The sequence below is a fragment of the Mugil cephalus genome, chromosome 15 (genome assembly GCF_022458985.1).
Source record: "Mugil cephalus isolate CIBA_MC_2020 chromosome 15, CIBA_Mcephalus_1.1, whole genome shotgun sequence".
NCBI lineage: Eukaryota > Metazoa > Chordata > Actinopteri > Mugiliformes > Mugilidae > Mugil > Mugil cephalus.
This window is the reverse complement of record NC_061784.1, coordinates 2,327,120-2,349,582: the sequence shown is the minus strand read 5'-3', so window position 1 is coordinate 2,349,582 and position 22,463 is coordinate 2,327,120. Positions and strand designations below refer to the sequence as shown.

The following is a 22,463-nucleotide window of genomic DNA, read 5'->3' as shown; positions in this document are numbered from 1 at the left end:
GTAACCCCGACTGTTTTACCGAAAATAACCCGGGCACTGCAGCATCAGCACCAGGCAGCTGCGCAGGTGCGGCCTTTAAAGAGACAGGGGAGACGAAATTTCACCAAAACCTTCCTCATGTTTACCTCGGCTGTCAACAGCGCTGGCATAACAATGGCAGTGGAGAAAAGCTGCTCATGTATTGTGTGACAAGACGGTACATTCGCCGCAGAACATTACTCTTATTTCACTCGGTTTAGCTCATCCCTCTTAGTATCCCAGATAAAACGGACTAAATTTCCCCCTTGATGTTAAAATGTTAAAAGTGGCATCAGAGTGGCTAGATTTAATGAACCGGGCCGTGGCGGTCAACCTGATATGAATACATTTTTAATTAAGTGTGAAGTAATTCCAACTTTCAGGTCAGTGTCCCAGCTCCAGATCGCCACATTATTCTGAGAAAACGTCTTTACAGGGAGTTGTGTCAAATATAATTACTGCACTGTGCATAAAGCATTTGCAAAATGCTCGCTGTTTTCAGTTATTATTTTTCTGTGAGACTGTATTCATCCTAGGATATGATGTCAGGATGGGGATTAGAACAATCAAAACAAAAAAGCATTATTTCCTCCACCAGCATCTTCCCAGCAACGCCCTGTATCCCAGACCGGCGTGCGCACCACACAGACGCATCAACCGGTAAGAGGATAACGGCGGCTGCTACATCGAGCTGCAGCTGATGCTGCTGAAGAATCTGCACCGCAGTTTGGCTGTTTTTATTGTTATTTTTGTTGTTGTTTATTTCTAGATGTCAGTCGCTGAGGTTGTCATCAACGCCGATGCTGAAGATGTATGTGAGTAGCGCGACGCGAGTTCGGGAAGGACGGAAGGATTAAATAAAATAGTCATTCCGAGAGGAAAACATGACAGGCATCCTGCTCCCCCGGTGGTTCTGTGGGATGCAGTCATAGTTTGAGGCCGGACATGATTTTAATCTCAGGGGTTGCTGTAGAGGATGCGGGATGATGTGCGCCGCACCCCGAGTGATATTGATAAGGAGAACACAGCTCGGTCCTTCAGTGCCCTACAACAAATCCGGATATTTCCTTGACTCTGGTACACACTGATCCCTCTTGCTTTTTTTATTTATTTTTTTCTTTGCACCCCCTGGCTGGGACCTTTTGGGAAACCTTCTGATGTAGAGGGATTGGGCTGTTTTGCCTGAAGGAATCATCTGAGCACTGTTGCTCTCACTCAGAGGGGAAAGCCAGGACCGGGCTGCTCACCTGCTCATTTCAGCACACAACAATAAGTATGTCCACTGTGTGAATGTGTGCGTGTGCATGTGCGATGCAACACAGTGCCAGGTGAAGCCACATTTACTGTCCTCAGAACAGGCTCGTGTATGACTCATCTACCTAATCCCATCACTTCTCCTTACTGCTGTGTTATTTTAATGGTCTAGTGTGTTTTCATTCTCGCCTTTTTGCTGGTAACAGGTGCTTTTTGAAGAGCTGGCAGCATTCCTGCATGGCTGACCAGTCATTGCAGACCAGAATCACCACACCACTGCACCGCCATACATTTGATGACAATATTTCATCCCTTATAGGAGACTTTTACTCTCTCTCTCTCTCTCTCTCTCTCTCTGTGCGTGCGTGTGTGCACGTGCTCACATGTAGTGTCTTTCAGATTGCACATGACAGAGAGTGGAGGCCTTCCTCTGACTGAGAGGCCATTAAAGTGTGTCAGTGTTTTACATGGCTTAAAGTCTGTGCAGGCTGGTAATGGAAATGCACTAATGGAAGGATGATCAATAGGAGCCATGGTCAATTTTCATCACTGCTCCTCTTTGCATGTGGGATATTTTATTACACATAGGTCATGGATAGTAGGAGGAGATACTACAAGACTGCAGGGCATTGCATGGGAGTAATGTTTGTATACAGTGACAATGTGTCCAATTTTCATTTGGAAAGTTATCCCCATGAATTTGACGTCAAATATCTATTTTAGGTTTTTCCTTGATATTTTTCCTTGAGTGCTGACTGCATGTTATTTGTGTACTATTGCCTTGTTTCTGACACGTCTTGTCTGTCTGGGTTATCATCTTTCATTTTAAACAACTAGCCTCCTGTATTGGTACCTAGGCTGGCACAATGGCTGCCAGCCTACCATATATTTAAGAAACAAAATTAAGTTTTAAATGTGCCTGAACTAATCACAGCTCAGGAATGGCATTATTTATGTGTGAATACAAGTTACCGTACATTGTATTCACCCTGAAAATGGTGCAGTCAGGCCAATAGGTGTACGCAGATTTCAGGGGTGCACACAGGTTTTTCAAGTACAGGGGTTTCTATGTTGGTTATGTTTTGGACACAAATTGGTGTAACATATTGAAACTACTAGATATGAAGTAGGGATACATTTACACTAAGACATTTTTTGGTGCATTCCCCTCACTGTAAAATACCCATTGACCCAACTCATAAAACCTAAAGTGTTAAATACCTTGGTATTATCAGCATTTGAGGAAGTTATTAAGTAAAATTTAATATACTACAATATTCATTTCTTGGTGTTTTCCTTGCTCTCAATTCTACATGTCCATGCTGGCTTAAAATGCAGTGCAATGAAAAATCATCTGTGCACCGTGGCCTGTAGAAGTGTACCTTTGGAGGAGAACAACCTCAGACCACTTACTTTTGCTGAGATGCATTTTCCACATTAGTCTAGATGAGTCTGAGGTACATCTTACTGCAAGTGAAGCATGAAATTGGAAGAAATGCTCCAACTCTGACTAGTCATGAGCAAAAAGAATCTAAAGCATATACGTTTTATATATTTTTTCTGTTTGTTTTTAATATATTTATATTAACTTTTCTTTACATTATGATCAATTATTGTATCCATTTGCCTGACTATACAGTAAAGATATAGTAGAATGTGCACACTTTAAAGGTCTATGAACCTTTAACTGATATCTGATAACTGATAGTCATTTGAAAAATACAGATAACTGCATTAATTCATTTTATTGAGTGCTGAATATTATTTATTGAAATTTGGCTGATTTATTATATAATATTAACATAGATGTCATAAGTCCCCAGACTGATATTAATAAAATAATGTGTTGTTTCAGTTTTGGAATTATTCATAAACATATGGCTCATCAGGTACAACATGCTTTATGCTACAGACAGGCCGCCTTGTCCAGCAGGAAATTTCTGTGAATCAGCAGTACTGTAAGCATGCTGCAGGACTGAAACCAGATCCCAGCCCCTCACACTCTCACTCTCATTCCCTCCAAGACACCAGTCCATGGAATAAAGTGTAATTAGATCATGTCCAGCACCTAGTTTTAAGAAGATGTCTGCAGTTAGACTAAATCCATTCCAGGAGCACATCTGCTTGTGTCCACGCATTTGCTGAGGCAGTGGTTTTCCTCTGTAGGCTCATCAGACACTAACCTGACACGAAAGTCGTTCAAATGAATCAAAGCCTGTCAATGAAATGTATTGTTTTCTGGCCAATGCAGCTTTACTTCTCCCTACTCCATGTTCAGGTTATATTTTACAGTACTTCTAATTAAACCTCTATATTACACGACTCGTCTCACTAGTTTGCTTGTCTATCTTCCTGCAAATTCATATTTTTTAAGTAATTAATTGCAACCTAAATAGCTACCTGCCCATGTTCTGTGTTGAATCTTTGATGAAATTATTTATTTAATCAGTTATTCTTCATGTGAAAATTACTCTAGCGTGTAAGGGTCTGATATGAGTCATGGTTGCCTCATTTTGTAGAAGGACCTGACACATCTGTCCTCCCTTGCAGCCTTTCAGCATGGCCGAGAGGACAATGGAGCAGGGCTCGGTCAGCATCCCCATGGAGGAGACCAAACTCCACACTGGGGCACCACAGGAGGCACCTCTGCTCACTCACCTGAAGAAGGTGGAGAACCACATCACAGAGGCTCAGCGCTTCTCCCACCTCCCACGGCGCTCTGCTGTGGACCTGGAGTTCACTGAGCTCTCCTACACCATCCGAGAGGGGCCCTGGTGGAAGAGGAGAGGTACTGCAAACTCAGTCCACATGGTAACCATGATGGATGAGCAAGGAAACGCCACCCATGAAGATCAATATCTGGAGTGCAGAAATTTCAAAGGAAGGCATTTAAAACCCACTGCGACATTTGAGAAAAAAAAAAAAAAAATTTCACTCAGTGCTTCTATGTCTTTCTTGTCTTTCTCTCTATTAGTTTGCCTTGGCACACGTAGCTCAGGTCAGTTGTTGCACACACATACACTGACAGTGTTCCACCATGTTATAGCTGGCAGTGTGCCTGCAAGCTATGCTGCGCTCAGCAGACTTTAGACATAGTAAATAATTTACACTTGCAGGTTGGCACACTGCTTGTCTCTCTTCTCTGTTGTTTGACGATGGGCGGTGGCAGTAAGTCCAGCCCATGATTGATCTGCTCGTGAAGAATGAACAGCGTTTGAACTCACCACTCTTATTAATGAGGAGCCTCAAGCCTTTGGTCATTTCTGCCTGTCAAACAAACCAACCCTCCGCAAACTGTTACATTTAGTATAACGGTGTGTGTTTAGCAGGGTGTGAGACTTCAGAGGATTCCTTTATTTACATTCTCTCCATAATGTCCTATGAAAAGCTCTATATGATGCATTGCAGACAGTGTTACTTTCAGTCTTGTGTGATATTGAGGTGCATTATGAAAGCCAGGCAGAGGACAGTTTGTTCCGTTGTGAATGTATGGGGAGTATTGACGTGGAGGCCAGTGGCTAAGAGGAGGAAGTGTGAGGGTCTCTTGAGCTGGAAGATCAATATATCAGCTTTTGTTTGAGGATTGATGCGTATGTTTTCCTTTACTGGTCTCATCAAAATCTACAAGCAGTTCCTGCTTTTGTGTGTGTTGTCTACTTAGGACGCCTGTCTCAGCCCACAAGGCTGATGAAAAGGAAGTGTTTTCCTTTGTCTAAATGAACCAGTGGCTCTAATAAGCTTAAAAATGAAAACTTACAACCCCTTTTCCACCTCTCCAAATATATGCTGTAAAGTAACAAGCTACACCTCTCATTTAAACTCAGAACTGCTTCTGTGACTCAAAGGTGTAAAACAAGGTGTCATCACACAGAGCTCAACACTGTTGTTCTGCTAGGTATATCAACGATCAGTAATTATTTTAACATAAAAACACAATTTTATGTGATTTCTGCTTTCTGGTAGAGATGAAAGAAGAGACAAGGGATGACATACAGCATGAACCATGAGCCCAGAGCACATGATGTCATCTGTATGTTAATGTGCTTTTAGTCTTTGAGTCAAGACACTTATGAGTCACCTCTTAAAATGTCTGTGGTGAAAAGGAAGAGATTAGGAGGACACTGTAAAGGCTGTTAAGTTATTTCTCTCATTGTGAAAGGGTTCAGGAAGGCGTTGTACGAGCTACCGTCTGTGTTTGTTATTGAGGACTCTTCTCAGCGAGGGCAGCCATTTATCGCTGCTGTGACCCGCTTTCATGTCGAGGGTATTCTCCTCCCAAGGGAGATAACTGGTGAAACTCTAGCCCAGCCTTTGGAGGGGAAGGGCAGGGGAGGGATGGACAGCAGTGATTTATTTTCTGCTGCTTTTCTGCACCTGCACTGATGATCTGAGTCGGTTGTTACAAGAAAAGGCGAGTTGTCTTAATAAGGAGAGAAAATCACGGCTCTGTGCTTCACTGATGATGCTCTTTTTAAAAAGCAACTCCAGACATATAATAACTCAGATTTATGACTGTGATGGAAGTACTTCCTTTCTCCATTTTACTACTTTCTTCCCATAGATGGTCATAAAAATGCATGATTACTGTTAATTGGATGTGAAAAAGAGATACTGTACACCAGCTCATTGTATGTATGTGCTCATGCAAGGAGGAAATAGTAATCAAATACTGGACTGTGTATTTGCAATATGAAAAACTGTAGCAAGGTCTCTGATTCTAGGAATTCTTCTGATGTGAGAAGGGCTGAAAACTGAAAAATGATCAAGGACATCAAGGACAGATCTTAATGCTTCAATCTGGCTCTGGCTTTTGTTTTCACTTTTACTGCACAAGTTGCACATTACAATTTATGTAATGTTGTCCCAGTTTAATAGACTTTTTTCTTTCATTGAAACTGCTTGCGTAATAATATTGAGAGTACACAGCACAGAGTACACTGTTTTATAACCTCCGGTTGAGTCTAGCAGCTCAAAGTTACCTTAGTTCTACCCTTCACAACACTCCCAGAGGTGCAACCTCTGTGGATAACACAGACACATTGACAAGGAAGAGGAATGCATGGAATAAATGAATTGCATGTAAGTGTTATATGATAAATTGGCAGAAACATGCATTCCATCTGTTCTAATGTGTGCACATCAAAGAGTTAAATTTTTGACGACAAGCACTTTTTCATCCAACATGGAAACCACTGTCTGGATGTGACTCCTTTAAAAATATGTAAAAATTGGATTATTTCAATTGTAGTAGAAACAACCTTTAATGTGAAAAAAATACAATCCAACCTATCCCCTTTCATTGGTGTCTTTAATTTGAGACATGTGTTGAACATAATAATGTATCAAGCAATTACTGTGAGCCTACCTGTGAGACTGGGCTGATTGAATACTGATACATGCTGTTAAGTCTGTGTGTTTTTCAGGAGTGGACAGTGAGACCAGTAGCATACTTTGTGGCTGTCATGACATTGGATGATGTGTTTACACTAACACAGATGAGACCATTATTATGTGAGACCTACAGCTCTGGGTTAGATCATCAGTATGCGCCACATGCCAGGGCATGGCTGCTTCCTTGACAGCAGGCAGCTCTGCTGCCTGGATGTCTGATGTAATAACGCTGTGAAAGAGGAGGGGGCGCTGCCACTGTGCCACTCCACTTGTAGTAGGTTTAAAAGGGCTGACAATTCTGCTGAGACCCTAATTACATCCATGTAGACACTGGAGATGTAGATAAGGTGAGAGAGATGTGGGTGACAGTGACAGCAAGGCGGGACATTTACGGCTCCTTTTAGCTTCCCATAGCCAGAAGCTTTTTTTTTTTTTTCTTTGCCATTCCCACTGCAGTTTAGGAAATGCATCATTAAAAATCTGAGCTATCTTCATCCTCTGCAGGCCGCACCACAGCAACCATTTTTAAAACTGCTGCAGGGAAGTAATGTTTGTGATTCTCTTGTTGGTGCCACATACGTGCTCTTAAAGCTGTCTGTGGAGCTGCTTGTCATTCATTTTTCCCCACAGTACTCCTTTGGTCCGCACGCGATGCCCAGCTGTCCTAAAACGCGAATGAACCTTTTTTTGTTGTTGTTGGTGTTAGTCTGCATTGCTTAAATCACCTTGTCTTCCTTTCGCTTGGTCTTTGATAACAGTATTTCTATGTTTTCTCTTTATGAAAACTTTCACTGTACGAATAAGCTACAAATAAGGATAATCTGGGCAATGCATGACCACTCGTTACTCGCAGGGTCACTGCTATTCAGATTTAGTTGCCTTCCCTTGATGGGATGAAATTATTCTTGCAATCTGCATAACCATATATAGAAACAAAATCAGTGAACCAATTTTCACTGCACTGCATAGTTCAGTATGTTCCAACTGTATCAACGGTTCTGCCTGATTGACTTCTACACTGTCAGAAGGTTATAACAACTGAGCAGTCTTATAATTGACCAAAGGGATATGCTATGACTTTTCATTCTACCTAACACCACACTGCCAGTCTCTCTTTTAGTTTCACATTTGGCTTTTTCCCATGTGAGTACACTGGCAATCTATGGAAAAACTGAAAATGTATTAACATCTCTCAGTAGCTGACCTGTTCTCCCGTGTATTGCCTGAGGTACGCATTCAGTAACATTCTTACACTCCATTACCTGTGCTAGAAGCTCGCTTCAAACCACCAGCTTTTAGTCCAATTAACAAAATATTCTGCAACTCATCTGTTGTGTTAAAAATAACCACAGCAAGTTAGTTTTTGTCCTCATGTGTTTCCATTTTTACTTGGTTTTCTTTTTTACTGCCATACAAATTAATGATTGATGGATGTTCAAAGGAGAACATACTTTTTGACATAGATGTAATCTTTGGAGTACAATGTCAGAAAAAAAAATTATGAAACTGTTTTAGACTATTTTAGATCATTGCAGTAATATAAATAATCCAGTAGTGTCAATAATTAGTTTTGCCCTCTTTTTTCAGGTTACAAAGCCCTCCTCAAGTGTCTGTCGGGAAGATTCTGTAGCAGAGAGCTCATAGGCATCATGGGGCCTTCTGGAGCTGGGAAATCAACTTTGATGAATATTCTGGCAGGGTACAGGTGAGACCTGGACCTGCATGGAATCATCCAGTGATATGTACATACGCAGGTCTATATCCAGATTTGTACATATCTGTCTGTTCCAAAACAGGGAGACAGGCATGAAGGGCACAATCCTGGTTAATGGTCGGCCGAGGGACCTGAGGACCTTCAGAAAGATGTCCTGCTACATCATGCAGGATGATATGCTACTGCCGCACCTCACTGCGAGGGAGGCCATGATGGTGAGACCAGGTTAAAAAAAAAAAAAAAAAAATCACTTCTGTTCAATCCTATAATAAACAGTGTATTTAACAAACAAAGACCACACCTTAATTGATGCAAATAAGTTTATTGATAGATGGGTCATGAGACAAATGGATGAAGGGGTGAGAAGGATCCAAGGGTATGGGATGGAAAAAAAGGTAGGAATGTGTGGACAGATGATGGTAGAGGAACCCAGGGAGTGAGACTGAGGGTGGGGGCAAGTCTCAGGAAACTTTGGATTCTTAACCCTGGTTCATGTAATGAAAGTGGAAGATGAAAAAAGAAAAGAGAGATGAAATGGACGGGGGGGGGGGGGGGGGGGGGGGGGGGGGGTTAAGGACACACTTAAATAGGCAAGCACAGGAAATATGGGACATTGTCTAGTTCCTGAACTTAACTTACTATAACTTCATATGAACTATATGTTTTTTAATTGTAAGTTTTGTTTCTCTTTCAGGTTTCTGCCAATCTGAAACTGAATGAGAGCATGCAGGTCAAAAAAGAACTTGTGAGTGTGAATAGATTGATGGTTTTACAATTACATCTTCAGAAGTTTAACGTCATACATTGGCCATTAACATTCTCAAAATAACCACAAAGGAAAATGACAGAAACTCAATCACAATGGCTGCCAGCAGCTAGGAAGTATTCAGTAAACCTAAGCGACACTTTCACAAGGGAAAGTATATGTGATTCCCACAAGCACACAAAATAGCAAAACAAAACAACAGTGATTTTTGAACCACGTGCAGCTGTGAAGACAGAAACATCAGTTAGGACAATGTGTCCTGATAGAAAGTATAGCTGATGACCACTATCTGGTCTGCAGCTCCATCTCCATCACATTACAACATATACATCCATACTGAGATTTAATGGAGGTCACACATCCCATTATAGAAGATTTATTCTCTGACCTTGCTTCCAACTATGTGCGTCATCCTGTTTCAACCCTTCTCTTCGTTTGTGTCTAAGGTGGATGAGATCCTGACAGCTCTGGGCCTTCTGGAATGTGCTCAGACACGTACCATCTCTCTGTCAGGGGGCCAGTGTAAACGACTGGCCATCGCGCTGGAGCTGGTCAACAATCCACCCGTCATGTTCTTTGATGAGCCCACCAGGTAGGATATCACGCAACCACTTTGAATCTGTCTGTCATTTAAATCCAGACTAAACAGTGCTTCTGTCTGTCTGTCTGTCTGTCTGTCCCAGTGGTCTGGACAGTGCATCCTGCTTCCAGGTCGTTTCTCTCATGAAGTCTCTGGCTCAGGGAGGACGGACAATCATCTGCACCATTCATCAGCCCAGTGCCAAGCTCTTTGAGATGTTTGATAAGGTAACGTCTTGAGTGCTTACACTGGTGGACACGCTTAGCATTTCATTAGCTGCTGCTCAGACCAGGACAACACAGGTTAGCGTGATTCATTTTATAGAGCTGGAGCAGCAGAGCAGTGGATATCCAGCCCTGTTGTTTTGTCAGATGTTGATCTATTATTTAGGGGTCAGTGTATTGGAAACAATGTTGATTATGTTGTACCTGTGTTGTTCATCCACCAGCTGTACATCCTCAGTCAGGGTCAGTGCATATACAAGGGCACAGTCCCCTATCTCATCCCCTATCTGAAGAACCTGGGCCTCCACTGCCCGACATATCACAACCCTGCTGATTTCAGTAAGTCCATCAACTCCATGAGTGCAAGTTTATGTGTGCGTATGTCCTTTTTTTCATTGTTCTTACTAGTCTGTCCTTTGCTTTCACAGTCATTGAGGTGGCATCAGGGGAGTATGGAGACTTGAACCCAGTGCTGTTTGAGGCTGTCCAGGGGGGACTGTGTTCAGAAGAGGGCAAGAAGAACTCCAGAGACAAGAGTGACTCTTCCTGTCCCTCTCAGTGTCACAGCGTAAGTAAGCTTTATTTAGAAAGTACATTTAAAAGCAACAATAGATAATCAAAATAGGGAACCATCAAAGATGAAAAGACAACTAAAACCACACAGTAAAGCCAAAGATGAGAACTGACTTAAAGGCCAAAGATGAATGAGATTTTACAAAACAGACGCGTCAGGGCCAGCCTAACATGCATAGTTACTGTTGCTATTACACTTGGGTTAGTCAAACAAACTGAGATGGAAAACTCTCTTGTCAGTAATGAGTGAAACTGAGAGCAAGAACAGGATATTTGTTTGAAGGTGTCAGGTACTTCTAACTTACAATATCCAGACCAAATCCTAGAGTGGTTTTTATTCTTCTACACAAACCAAAAATAAACACTGAGATACTGTATGTTGCCACTTGGGCTGTGTGGACGACCACACAGGCAGGTCAACCCTGCCACTGTAGGTAAAATTACCTTTTTTGTATTTTTTTTGCATGGATTAAAAAACAATATATCGTATGACTGTTGACTGGTGGTAGTGGCATTTTCTCATCACATTCTCATACATTTCTTCTATGACATAAAAGTACAGTTAGAAGTTAGATGAAGAAGCTTTCTCACTAAATAATTTCCTACTGTTTGCAGTCCTCTGGTGGTGCTCTCTCTTATTAAATATTTAGTACAGAGAATGACAGGGTTATCCATTTGTCATGTCTGTGTAGAATATAAAACTCTTTGACTATTTGATCTCATTGACTTTTTCCTCCACAGGACACAGGAACCCTTGAGAAGCATAGCTTTGCCACCAGTACATTCACACAATTCTGCATCCTCTTCAAAAGAACCTTCATCACGATATGCAGGGATGCGGTAAACATCTACAAATGATTCCTGATCACATATTATAAAGTTAAGACTATGTTAAACTGGTCCTTATAGAGTTTTGGGTTGTTTTTTAAGGTGCTGACCCACCTCAGGGTGATGTCCCATCTGTGTATTGGAGTGCTGATTGGCCTGCTTTATCTCAAAATTGGAAACGATGCCAGCAAGGTTTTCAACAACACGGGTTTCCTCTTCTTCTCCATGCTGTTCCTCATGTTTGCTGCCCTGATGCCCACAGTATTAACCTGTAAGATTTTAAGTTCATAGACAAAGCTGTTTTTCTCATTATAGTGGAAAGTCTTTTAACGCTGTGGCTGTTTCACAGTTCCCCTGGAGATGGGTGTGTTTGTGAGGGAACACCTCAACTACTGGTACAGCTTGAAGGCCTATTACTTGGCCAAGACGATGGCTGATATACCGTTCCAGGTAATGTTTCAGTTAACTTAATGGTTTGAACATGAATGGTGGGAATATTAAATTATTTATACTAAATATCTCCTTCACAGGTGATTTGTCCAATCATATACTGTAGCATAGTGTACTGGATGACTGAACAGCCTCCAGAAGCGGGTCGCTATCTGCTCTTTATGGCCTTGTCCACATCCACGGCACTTGTGGCTCAGTCTCTAGGTCTACTCATAGGGGCTGCCTCCACATCTCTGCAGGTAGGCAAACATACAGTGCATACCTTAACTTCCTGCTGCAGCTGCTGCTCTGGCTCAACATGTTTACATACAGTACCTAATAATAAATTATACCTAATTTTCTGTCATTTATCCAAAAATTGCTAACTTTATTTATCTGTTAAACCTTTGAATACACATTTATTTTGGAAAACAAATGCTCAAACATTTTCTCATTTAATTATTTATAATGTCGTTATCTTCTTGCTATGACAATGAAAAAATATATTAATGCTGAATCAAAATGTTCAAAGAATTAAATAAGTTATAAATGGCTTTAAACATAGACATGCAATTGGTGAAAACAGAAAGAGGTTTGGAGGCAATTTTAAAAGTAGTGATACACTTTGAATATGACATTTATATGTAGCTGAATATTTCCTAATAAACTTAAGACTCTAGGACTACAGACTTAGGTTCACACAGCAGAGGCTGCTATTGAACGGAGCTAAAGCCCCCCTCTGCCATAAAATGCGCTTTGTTTTTTGTTGCTTTACAAGTGTGGGACCTTTAACGACAATGTCAATATTTTTATAAGGTACATTTAAAAACAGCAAACTGCAATAATGATGCATGATATCCTGATATGTTTATGGCCTAAGGCAACAAGAGTCAATTTTAGAAAACCAAGCATGTTCATTTTTCATCACAGTTCCCTTCGAGATTTATATACTTAGTCCAGCTGTCATGGAGCATACAGATCCATTTCATGTAGAAGTCACCATTTCGGGCCTTTGGAAAGCAGCACAGCACAGCAGAGACAGCTGACCTCCTCCACTCGTAAGAAGGGGCGCCCTTCTCGAGTGTTTCCCCTACATTCTTGTGGAACTCCTTATTAATGTTTTCTTTTTTTAATTAAAAGTTTAGTACATGCTGACAATTTGTTCCACAGGTGGCAACATTTGTGGGTCCAGTCACAGCCATACCCGTCCTCCTCTTCTCTGGCTTCTTCGTCAATTTTGACACCATTCCGAAATACCTACAATGGAGCTCTTATGTCTCCTATGTCAGGTATTGTCATTTATATTTTACAGTTAAAGTTTCTAAGACCACTACCAACAGACATCACAATTATTTTGGCCATTGCTCTTTGTGGTCAGGTCTTTTCTGATCTCAAATGAATTTATGGATTTTGAAATGTTCATTTTCAGGTACGGCTTTGAGGGTGTGATACTCTCTATTTATGGAATGAACCGGTCTGAGTTGGAGTGTCCAGACAAAGCGTGTAAGTTTCAGAAACCGGAGGAGGTTCTGCAGCTTCTGGATGTGGAGGATGCAAAGCTTTATGTGGACTTCATGGTGCTGGGAGTTTTCTTCCTGGTCCTTAGACTGGCCACCTACCTGGTTTTGCGTTACAAAGTCAAGTCAGAGCGCTAAGACATCCAGAAGAAACCCCCTGATGGATCTGGATGCTCATGCATATCCCGGTGGTGTGACATAGTCAAAAACATATCTCTTCCTCTGTCTCTTCTTCACATTCACGTAGTAAGACGTACACAAATCCAGCACATGCAATCATTTTCCCAACTGTACAATACAAATAAAATGAAGAGGTTAGACTCTTCTATTCTCTGCTAATTATTGGTAATAGTATTCTTCAGATCTCTATTACCTCCCCAAAAGGAAATACATGAACATACTGTGTTCATGTATACATAAATCGAATGAATACCCCGCAAAGTAATAGAAAGCATGTTTTACTAAACTGAGAAATGTGGATTTGCAGTTTCTTGGCCTCTCCAGGAAAGTGTGCTAAAGATTAAAGGCTTACAAGGACCTACAATAACCATCTTGGTGGGGAAGTGTCTGGTAATGTGTAGCTTCTCAATCCAGTGCCTAAAAAGGTAATCAAAGGTCCACCTCAGAATGCCAGTAATCAATATTCAATTGGACAGCACCCATCCAGATGGCCCAGGACAAAGATTTCAAGAAGATTTCCACCTGTTTGCGTTCAAAGAAGCAAAGACTTTGTGTGCCAGAAAAAAAACAAAACAGACTTCTTTGTGGTTGATCTCTCTTTCCTGTTGGATGATATCTTTACAAAGATGCTAAACAGGACGACTCATCTTCATGGAATACAATACAAACAAACCGACTGCCAATGGATGACTTTCCTCACTTTCCATCCCCAGTGTGGCTCATTTTCACAGGCCACCGCCAAAGGTTACCACCACTGGGATGAAGTGCTTGGAAAACCCTTAAGCAGAGACTGATGTGGATTCACACTGCGTCATGTTTGTTTCTGCCATAACAGAGTGTGCACTCAAGAAAGATGGAGAAAAATGTGAATGTGACTACTCTGTTTTTAGCCTGATGCCGAAGGCTGTCCAAATTGCAATGGTGTTTTAGACGAAGTGCAATAGCATATTCTACAGTTAAAAAAAGTGATGTTTGTCTAATCAGTGTCGCTCTTTTGACACAATCCTTTGAAATGCTTGTTTCCACTTGTTGTATGACTCTTTAGCTGCCTCCTCTCTGAGCTACAGACGGAAGTACCCCTCGTTCTTTCCTCCTCTTTCTCTCTGCTTTGCTGATGTCTGACAGGTGTGTGTTGTCCAAAACAATGCTAGATACTTGAAATGTTGGCTGGGCAGTTTTCGTGCCTCTGAATTAGAATGATTTGAGTTTCCTCTGCTTCATTGTTTGCACATACACCTTATGTCTACATACATATCCTGGTTCATACACACACACAGACACTCAGATATATATATTACACACACACACACACACACACACACACACACACACACACACACACACACACACACACACGCACACACACACACACACACACACACAAACACACACAATCACCTTGGCAATGTTTAGAAGAGCCTCTCCTAGTCACAAGGCAATGCAAATATTTTCCAATAGACTTGCTATGAAATATTTCTTACTCAAACTATGCTACTTAGTAATCGTTATTATAATGCATAAAATAATGTGAGTATATAATCAATGATTGTACAGTGAATATGTCATGCTGTAAACAAATGTACACTTGCACTTTTCAGTGTATGTTTATTGTTCGTTTTGTTTTTTAATTTATTTGTTGTATTTGATTTTATTTTTCTATATCTATGAGACGAGCGCTGCTTGAAAGTATAACGGGAAAACAGCAACTGAATGTTGCATGTTCACTTTAGGAATGAAATTTAGGGAATATTAAATTTCAGAGTATAGCCGATACTGATTTTATTTCCTCATCCTAATGTATGTATCCTGCCAGGTTGGAGGAGATGCTCAATCCCTCGTCTTTTCTTCAGATAGGTACTTTCTAGAATATCTGCAATTGAGAAAAAAATAAATAAATAAGAGAGCATCAGAAAGTAACAAATGTGTGAAATGTGCCAGATAGAAGGAGGCAAGGCTAAATAACAGTCCACCAAATGTATCAATATGTAGCTGAAAAGATTGGCTGCAGCAGCAGGGGTTTGGATTTTATCATTAATAGCAATAGTCAACATTGTGATGTTTGATTGTTATACCTCCCACTGCTGTTGTATCAGTATGTTTTAGGTTTTATTATGTGCAATAACCATCCAAAGGTGTTTTAACTCTATGAGAGGGGAAAATGTGACACTGCAATCAGAGCTTCTTAGTTATTTTTTTTGTGCTTCTACTAATGTACTGGATGGATTTAATTTTAGGGACAAAAGCAGAGTAGTAATAATGAAATGTGCTCTATATGGTTGTCGGATAAGTTAATGCTACTACAGGCAAGGTGGTTGGTTTCTTGGGTTGCAGGAAAATGTGTAGCATGGAAAAAAATATTGCATAAAGTCAGCTTTCTTGCCAGCACAGATTATTTGTTTATGGCTTCCACCAATGAGTGTGAAATGTACCCGTGGGTATGATTTCAAATGGAGAAAAAAGAAACTTTAGAAAAGAAATGGCTCCAATCCGTTAACAAAGCTGAGATAATTAACAGTGCTGAAGTCACTGGAGTCTGGAAAAGTCTTGGCCTCGGGTGTAAAGGCATGTGGTACCAAAGAAGAAAACAAGTCATCCTTCTTCTGCCACCAAATGTGGAATATAGTGGGTGCACTTCTCAGAGAGACTTTTGTCCAATGTCCTCATTCATTTTCTGACCAAAGAACCAAAAAACAGGTTGACAAAGGGAAATTTAAATCCCACGGATTTTCTTGATGTGTGCGTTTCCAGATTTATTTTATCCCTTCTATGACAAACAATTAGTAATTATCAATCAATATGATTTGGCTCAGGTGGACATACTAAAGGATTTAATGGAATGTGTAAAACGTATGAGCATTATGGGGAAGCTTTAGAAGAGAAGGATGCCGCTAATCAACGCATGTTCACATCACAATGCTTTTATTTATCTCTTTGACACATTTATTTATCCTTTCACTTTTTTGTCTGCTCAGCCAGGTGTAGGCGCATTCTCTCACGCATGGTAACTAAAGATTTGCTGGCTGTCCCTACAGAGAGCTTTCACTTTCTAATTGAAAACTACAGGTGGAACTGAAGGCTGTTTTACACGTATTCACACGTTCTGTTTTTTGTTTGTTTTGTTCATTGTAATTTGTTTGTCATTTGCGGCAGTTTCATTTATGGTTTTTCAACTCGAAAGAAAATGCAAGTTCTGTATACTGAACGCTGGATTATAATAAAGATAATTTATAACCTTTGCCCTTGCTCATTGAGGTGATTTACTCTAATGTTGACTGAATCTCTGTTAGTTCACTATATTTGAGCATTAGAATTTTCTCCATCCAAAAAGCTACACCTGATGGGGTTGGTATACTCCCAGTACACAAAGGAGCTTGAATGAAACTCAAATAGAATTTTATTCACTCTTCATGTACATGCCCATTTTTAATAACACATTAGAGGCTTTTGAAAAATGTGTTTCATTTCATGTTTGCCTTTAATTGCTTTATCAGCTGTTAGCAACATTATTATAGACAACATAAGCTGTTAAGAGAAGATATTCTGTTAGCTTAGTGAAAATATCATGAAGAACCAGGGAACCAGGAAAGAAAATGATTTCCATAGTTTCAATAGCCCTAAAGCACTATTGTCTTAGTGATCATGTGAGTAGTAATTGCTGACAGACACAATGGCCCATGGTGAGAAAGACTGGAGTGCTTCCACAAATATACTACATAATAGCTTTACTGAGTGTGATGAAGTTGTTTGTTGATCCACAGAAAAGTAGCTGTATCTACACTACTATCTCAAAATAAAGACAGGAGGGTAGTTAATGTATGGACATGAAATTAGATATCAAACTTGAGCTGTACTCTCAGTTGTTTCATATTCAGTCTAAGTGAGAAAATGAATAAAAGCACAGGTTGATGCGACAAGTGTTAGTGGAGAAAAAAAAATAAAACGTCAAAAAAATTAAGCAACTTACCTCCTGAACATACATCCTAACTAGGGACTCGGGGTTGCTGGACCCTATACCTACTGGCATTGGGCGAGAGGTGGGTTACACCCTGGACAGATTGCCAGCCTATCACAGGGCTAACACAGAGACAAACAACCATTTGCACCCATACTCACCCCTGGCGTAAATTTAGAATCACCAGTTAGCCTAACGAGCACGTCTTTGGAGGTGGAAGGAAACCGGAGTTGGAGCTGGACTCGAACCCAGACCTTCTCGCTGGGAGTGCTAACCACAACATCTTCCATAAAATAATAAACATAATTATGATGTGTGTGGAGTGCTGCTGAGATAAAGGCAACCTCCGGAGCTGGAAAGCTGTTCATGATGGTTTAAGATAAGTGATTCATTATTCTTATGTAGTTAATGTACTACAGTAGCACATCAAGCAGGACACAGATACGTGATCTGTGTCCTGCTTGATGTGCTGCTGTAATACTTTCTACCAGGGAGTCAATCACATCTTTTTTAATCTGAATATTGTTCTCTTTATGATTTACAGACTTCAAAAACTCTTTTCATAATTCTCTATTACTGCAACTTACTGTATGTGTCAATGTGCTCAGTTTGTAGTTAAGAACTTTAGATGAAACCAAATCCCTTTATATAATTTATTACCAGAAAAAGCAAAGCTCAGATTATCCAGCTGGGCATTTTTCCTATATAATTTAAGAATATTAGAATAGACTGTTACAGTGCAAAAGAATTAATAACACAGAAAAAAAAGTCTGCTGAAGGCTAAATGGGATGATGAGTTTCTGTATCTGACTTTAAGACTCTGAACAAATAACTAAGAAGCAGCGAGTGGCTCTGGTGCAGTCTACTCTGATGCAGCCATCCACATCACAAGCTGCCATGGAGTGTGTTTCCTACACTGCTGCTCCACAACTACCAGCTGGTGGCAACTTTCAGCAACCATCCCTCCATGGGGGCTACACCTAACCCAGACACCGAACATGGACTATATCTCTACCCTTATCCTGCTCTCAACACTATTAATTTATCTGCTATTTATCAAACCTGACTGCAGATTCCTGTGTGATATAATAAATATGTAAACTGTGTGACATGAGTGAGTTGTTTCTCTTTTCATAGTTATTTATTACAGATTTTGCATAATGTGTAAACATGGTTGATGGAACCATGTGCATGTGAACCAAAGTTCACAGTAAACCATTTCAAATCTACTTTAAATACATCATTGGATAACTAACAGGTGTAACTCATGAAGGTAAGAGAATATTTCTGTGGGTCATGTTAAATGTACAAATTGCTCATTCCACCAAATTTCATAGATAAAGACGAAATTGCCGCTTACTTGAGTGATGTGCCTACAGGACGGCCATCTTGGTACAGTGCTGCTCACTCCTGAGTGCATGACATTTATAGAGGAATGATACTGGGCTCTGAAGTACAAAACACTTATACTTATATATACAATAACAATACAAATTGTCTCAGACGTTTTACAAAAACCAGCCTGGAACCTCCAGAGCAAGCCTGAGGGCGAAGGTGGCAAGGAAAAAAACTCCCTTTTAAAAGGAAGAAACCTTGAGCAGAACCCACATCTGCCTAAGGCCAGCCGGGTAGAAACAGAGAAGATAGAGAGAAAAGAAGAGCAGGAGAAACAAGATAAACTTCTGTCATAGCTACATACATCAAGCTGAAGGAAACATGTAGGGTCTAGTAATATAACACATAGCTGATGATCTGTGACAGTTTGTGAGTATAACAGGAATCATGGGCAGGTTGGTGAATTGTTCATCTAGGTAGGAGTGGACAACTGGAGGAGGCCATGATGACTTGGGCAGATGCAGTTTATGGAGCTCCACAGGTCTGATACACAGCACTCCAGACCATGAAGACTGGGCTGGTTTCACTCTAGATTTTAAAGGGAGCCAATGAAGAGAAGCTAAAACTGGAGTAATATGATCTCTCTTGCTAATTCCTGTCAGTGCTCTTGCTGCATTGTTTTGAATCAATTGGAGGCTTTTTAAAGAGCTACTTGGACAGCCAGACAGTAATGAGTTACAATTATCCAGCCTGCAAATGCAAATGCATGAACTAGTTTTTCCACATCACTCTGAGAAAGGATGTTCCTAATTTTGATGATATTATGCAGGTGAAAGAAAGCAGTTCTGGTCACCTGCTTTATGTGTGAATTAAAGGACATATTGTCGTCAAATATAACACCAAGGTTTTTCACAGTAGTGCTGGAGGCCAAGGTAATGCCATCCAATGAAACCAGGTGATTAGATAATGAATGTCTGACATGTTTAGGGACAAATAAAAAGTATTCTGTTTTGTCTGAGTTTGAAGTAGAAAATGAAAGGTGATCCAAGCCTTTATGTCTTTAAGGCATGCTTGGAGTTTAACCAGCTGATTAGTTTCATCTGGTTTCATGGATAAATATAGCTGGGTATCATTAGTTTATGTTTATCATCAACGTTTATGCCATGCTTTCTAAAAATATTGCCTAAGGGAAGCATGTATAATGTGAATAATACTGCCCCTAGCACAGAACCCTGAGGAACTCCATAGCTTACTTTGGTATATAGAAGAATTGTTGTTTACATGGACTGAAATCTGTCTAACAGGTATGATTCAAACCACTCTAATGCAGTTTCTTTAATATTGATCACACTTTCAAGTCCCTTTAGTAGAACACTGTGATCAATAGTGTTAAATGCAGCACTGAGATCTACCAGGACAAGTATAGAGACAAGTCCATTGTCTGAAGCCATGAGAAGATCGTTGGTAACTTTAACCAGAGCTGTTTCTGTGCTATGATGAGCTCTAAAACCTGACTGAAACTCTTCAAACAAACCATTTCTATTTAAATGATCAACCAACTGAGTGACAACAACACTTTCTAAAACATTAGAGATAAAAGGAAGGTTGGAAATTGCCCTATAGTTGGCTAAAACATCTGGGTCAAGAGTGGGTTTTTTTCAGTAATGGTTTAATTACAGCAGTTTTAAAAGAGTGGGGCACATATCCTGTTAATAAGATGAGTTTATCTGATTTAATATGGAGGTGTTCATTAATGGAAAAACCTCCTTGAGCAACTTAGTCAGGATGGGGTCTAGAAGACAAGTTGATGGTTTAGATGCTGTAATAACTGAAGTGAGCTCAGGAAGATCAATTAGAAAACACAACGTCAAAAGAGAAGGTGAAAGGTGAAACTGCCTTTAGCTGTCCACTTTCAGGCTGCTCACTCCGGGATGCTGCTCACTCGGCCCAGGAGGAAGCTTCTTGACCGTATGTTGGTATTTTTCGTTTCCTGTGTGAATAAATTGCGGGGGTTGCTGGAGCCTATCCCAGCCGTCATCGGGCGAGATGCGGGGTATACCCTGGACAGGTGGCCAGTCAAGGCTTACACAGAGACAGACAACATTATTATTTAAAAGATGTATTATTTTACTTTTAATTAGCAAAACAAACAGCTGTTAGTTTTATACTACTAACTTGTTTAAATCAATAAATATCTGTTGTGACACCTTGATATGTGTGATGACATAATGCTTCTACACTTTCAAATGTAGCCTCTTTTGGACTCATTTACATATTGATTTACTCAAACCTTCTATATAAACATACTTTATATCTGCAATTTTTACACGTCATCATAATTCATTTAATAATTGCTTAATATTGTTTGTATTATTTTCTTACTTTGCGTTGTTGGACAACTTGCATTTGCCAATGGAGTAAATGAGAGTTGATTTTAGATTAACTTAGCTTTGTGTATTCAAAGTGAATTACTGAGTACCTCAGCAAGTTGTCTCAAGGTGTCTCTACATGCCTACCTAAATTAAATTAAATTAAATTAAATTAAATTAAATTAAATTAAATGACGTGATAAACAGTGTTTCAGAACCAGAGCTCAGAAGGTTGAAAAGTGGCAAAAGAGTTGACAGAGTAGAGAACCCTGTAGATGGAGCTGTGTGCCAGTGTAGTCAAATAACACCATATCTTTTGCTGCTGCTTTCGTTGCAGAGTTGCAGTCTGTAGCTTTATGCGAAGATGAAAGCCACCAAAAACTGGACACACAATACACGTACTCCCAGCAGAATGAGCTTGCATGCATCCTTCGTCATGCGTTGAGAGGCTCTGTTGTTGTTTCTGTTTTCAAGCCAATCAAAGAGCTCTTTGATGTGGGCCTGCAAATCCTGGACAATCACAGTGTCCACGTTTGGATCATGTGATGATATGACAGCCTCCAGCCGCTTTCACCACAGCCTTGCAGGTCTTTTTGGTGCTCTTCCTGTCAGGAAAGAAGTTCCTGCAGGTATCAAGACCCTGGTGTGACGTCTGGTGTGGGTGGTCCACTGCTCGTATCTGCGTAGTGAGAACTTTCACCATTAGCAAGGAGACAAACAGCTAGAGCTGGTTTTTGTCTTCCCCTTAGCTTAAGAACCATGGGCAGAGCAATCAGCTCAATCAGCCGAAGGAGATTGGAGATTGGTTCCATGCTTTTGTCTGTCATTTCCTTATTCAGGACGTTTGTGTTTTTACTCTCTGATTTGTCTGTGCTATAAATGGTACTTGCCGTTGATTGCCTAAGATTGACATGATTAAGATTGCCTCCAACCAGCCTCCCTCCAGCCAGGCAGCCAGCCTCCCTTCCTCCCTCCCTCCTCCGCGGCCATGTGCCCCCGTGCTCCAGCCTCCATCTCTTCCTCCAGCCAGGCAGCCTGCCTCCCTCCCTCCCTCCTTCCAGCCTCCCTCAGCCAGCTCCCTCCCTCCCTCCAGCCAGCCTCCCTCCCTCCATCACACCTCCGCGGCTATGTCCCTCCTTCCACAAGGGCCCTCCAGCATCAGTCCGCTCTAGCAGAGGCACCCCTAACCACCAGCAGGCCCCGGGGCCGTTAGACTCCTTGGTCCGTGTTTCAAGACGGGTCTGGTTGGTTGCCGACATCGCCGCCGACCCCTTGCGCCCGTTGTACGTGGGCCGGTCCCCGCCCTGGCGGTGCGACGCGGTCGGGGTGCACT

At 40.9% G+C, this 22,463-nt stretch overlaps 1 protein-coding gene and 1 long non-coding RNA gene across 5 annotated transcripts in view; one reads left to right on the top strand and one right to left on the bottom strand.

Annotated features, from left to right (window-relative positions):
- Nucleotides 1–443: 443 nt before the first annotated feature.
- Nucleotides 444–13,658, top strand: abcg4a (ATP-binding cassette, sub-family G (WHITE), member 4a). Of its 2 annotated transcripts, XM_047606332.1 has the most exons (17): nucleotides 444–678; nucleotides 788–1,291; nucleotides 3,823–4,060; nucleotides 4,247–4,270; nucleotides 8,251–8,368; nucleotides 8,460–8,592; nucleotides 9,072–9,122; nucleotides 9,590–9,735; nucleotides 9,827–9,950; nucleotides 10,172–10,286; nucleotides 10,376–10,515; nucleotides 11,262–11,360; nucleotides 11,451–11,619; nucleotides 11,698–11,798; nucleotides 11,879–12,037; nucleotides 12,948–13,066; nucleotides 13,207–13,658. In XM_047606332.1, exons 3-17 carry the CDS (start codon nucleotides 3,832–3,834, stop codon nucleotides 13,430–13,432), a joined length of 1,953 nt encoding a protein of 650 aa, XP_047462288.1. In that variant the 5' UTR covers nucleotides 444–678; nucleotides 788–1,291; nucleotides 3,823–3,831; the 3' UTR covers nucleotides 13,433–13,658. The 2 variants fall into 2 exon arrangements, with proteins under 2 accessions (XP_047462288.1, XP_047462289.1); XM_047606333.1 differs by lacking the exon at nucleotides 4,247–4,270 and having other exon boundaries at nucleotides 634–1,291.
- Nucleotides 13,650–22,463, bottom strand: part of LOC125020816 — a 9,178-nt gene continuing 364 nt past the window's right edge. The window contains exons 2-3 of one of the 3 annotated variants that reach the window (XR_007114270.1): nucleotides 22,346–22,347; nucleotides 13,650–13,660 (exon numbers count right to left, since the gene is read on the bottom strand). This is a non-coding gene — a long non-coding RNA (uncharacterized LOC125020816). Of the gene's footprint in view, nucleotides 13,661–17,517; nucleotides 17,521–18,997; nucleotides 19,001–22,345; nucleotides 22,348–22,463 lie in introns of all 3 variants that reach the window. The other 2 variants (XR_007114272.1, XR_007114271.1) reach the window with 2 other exon arrangements.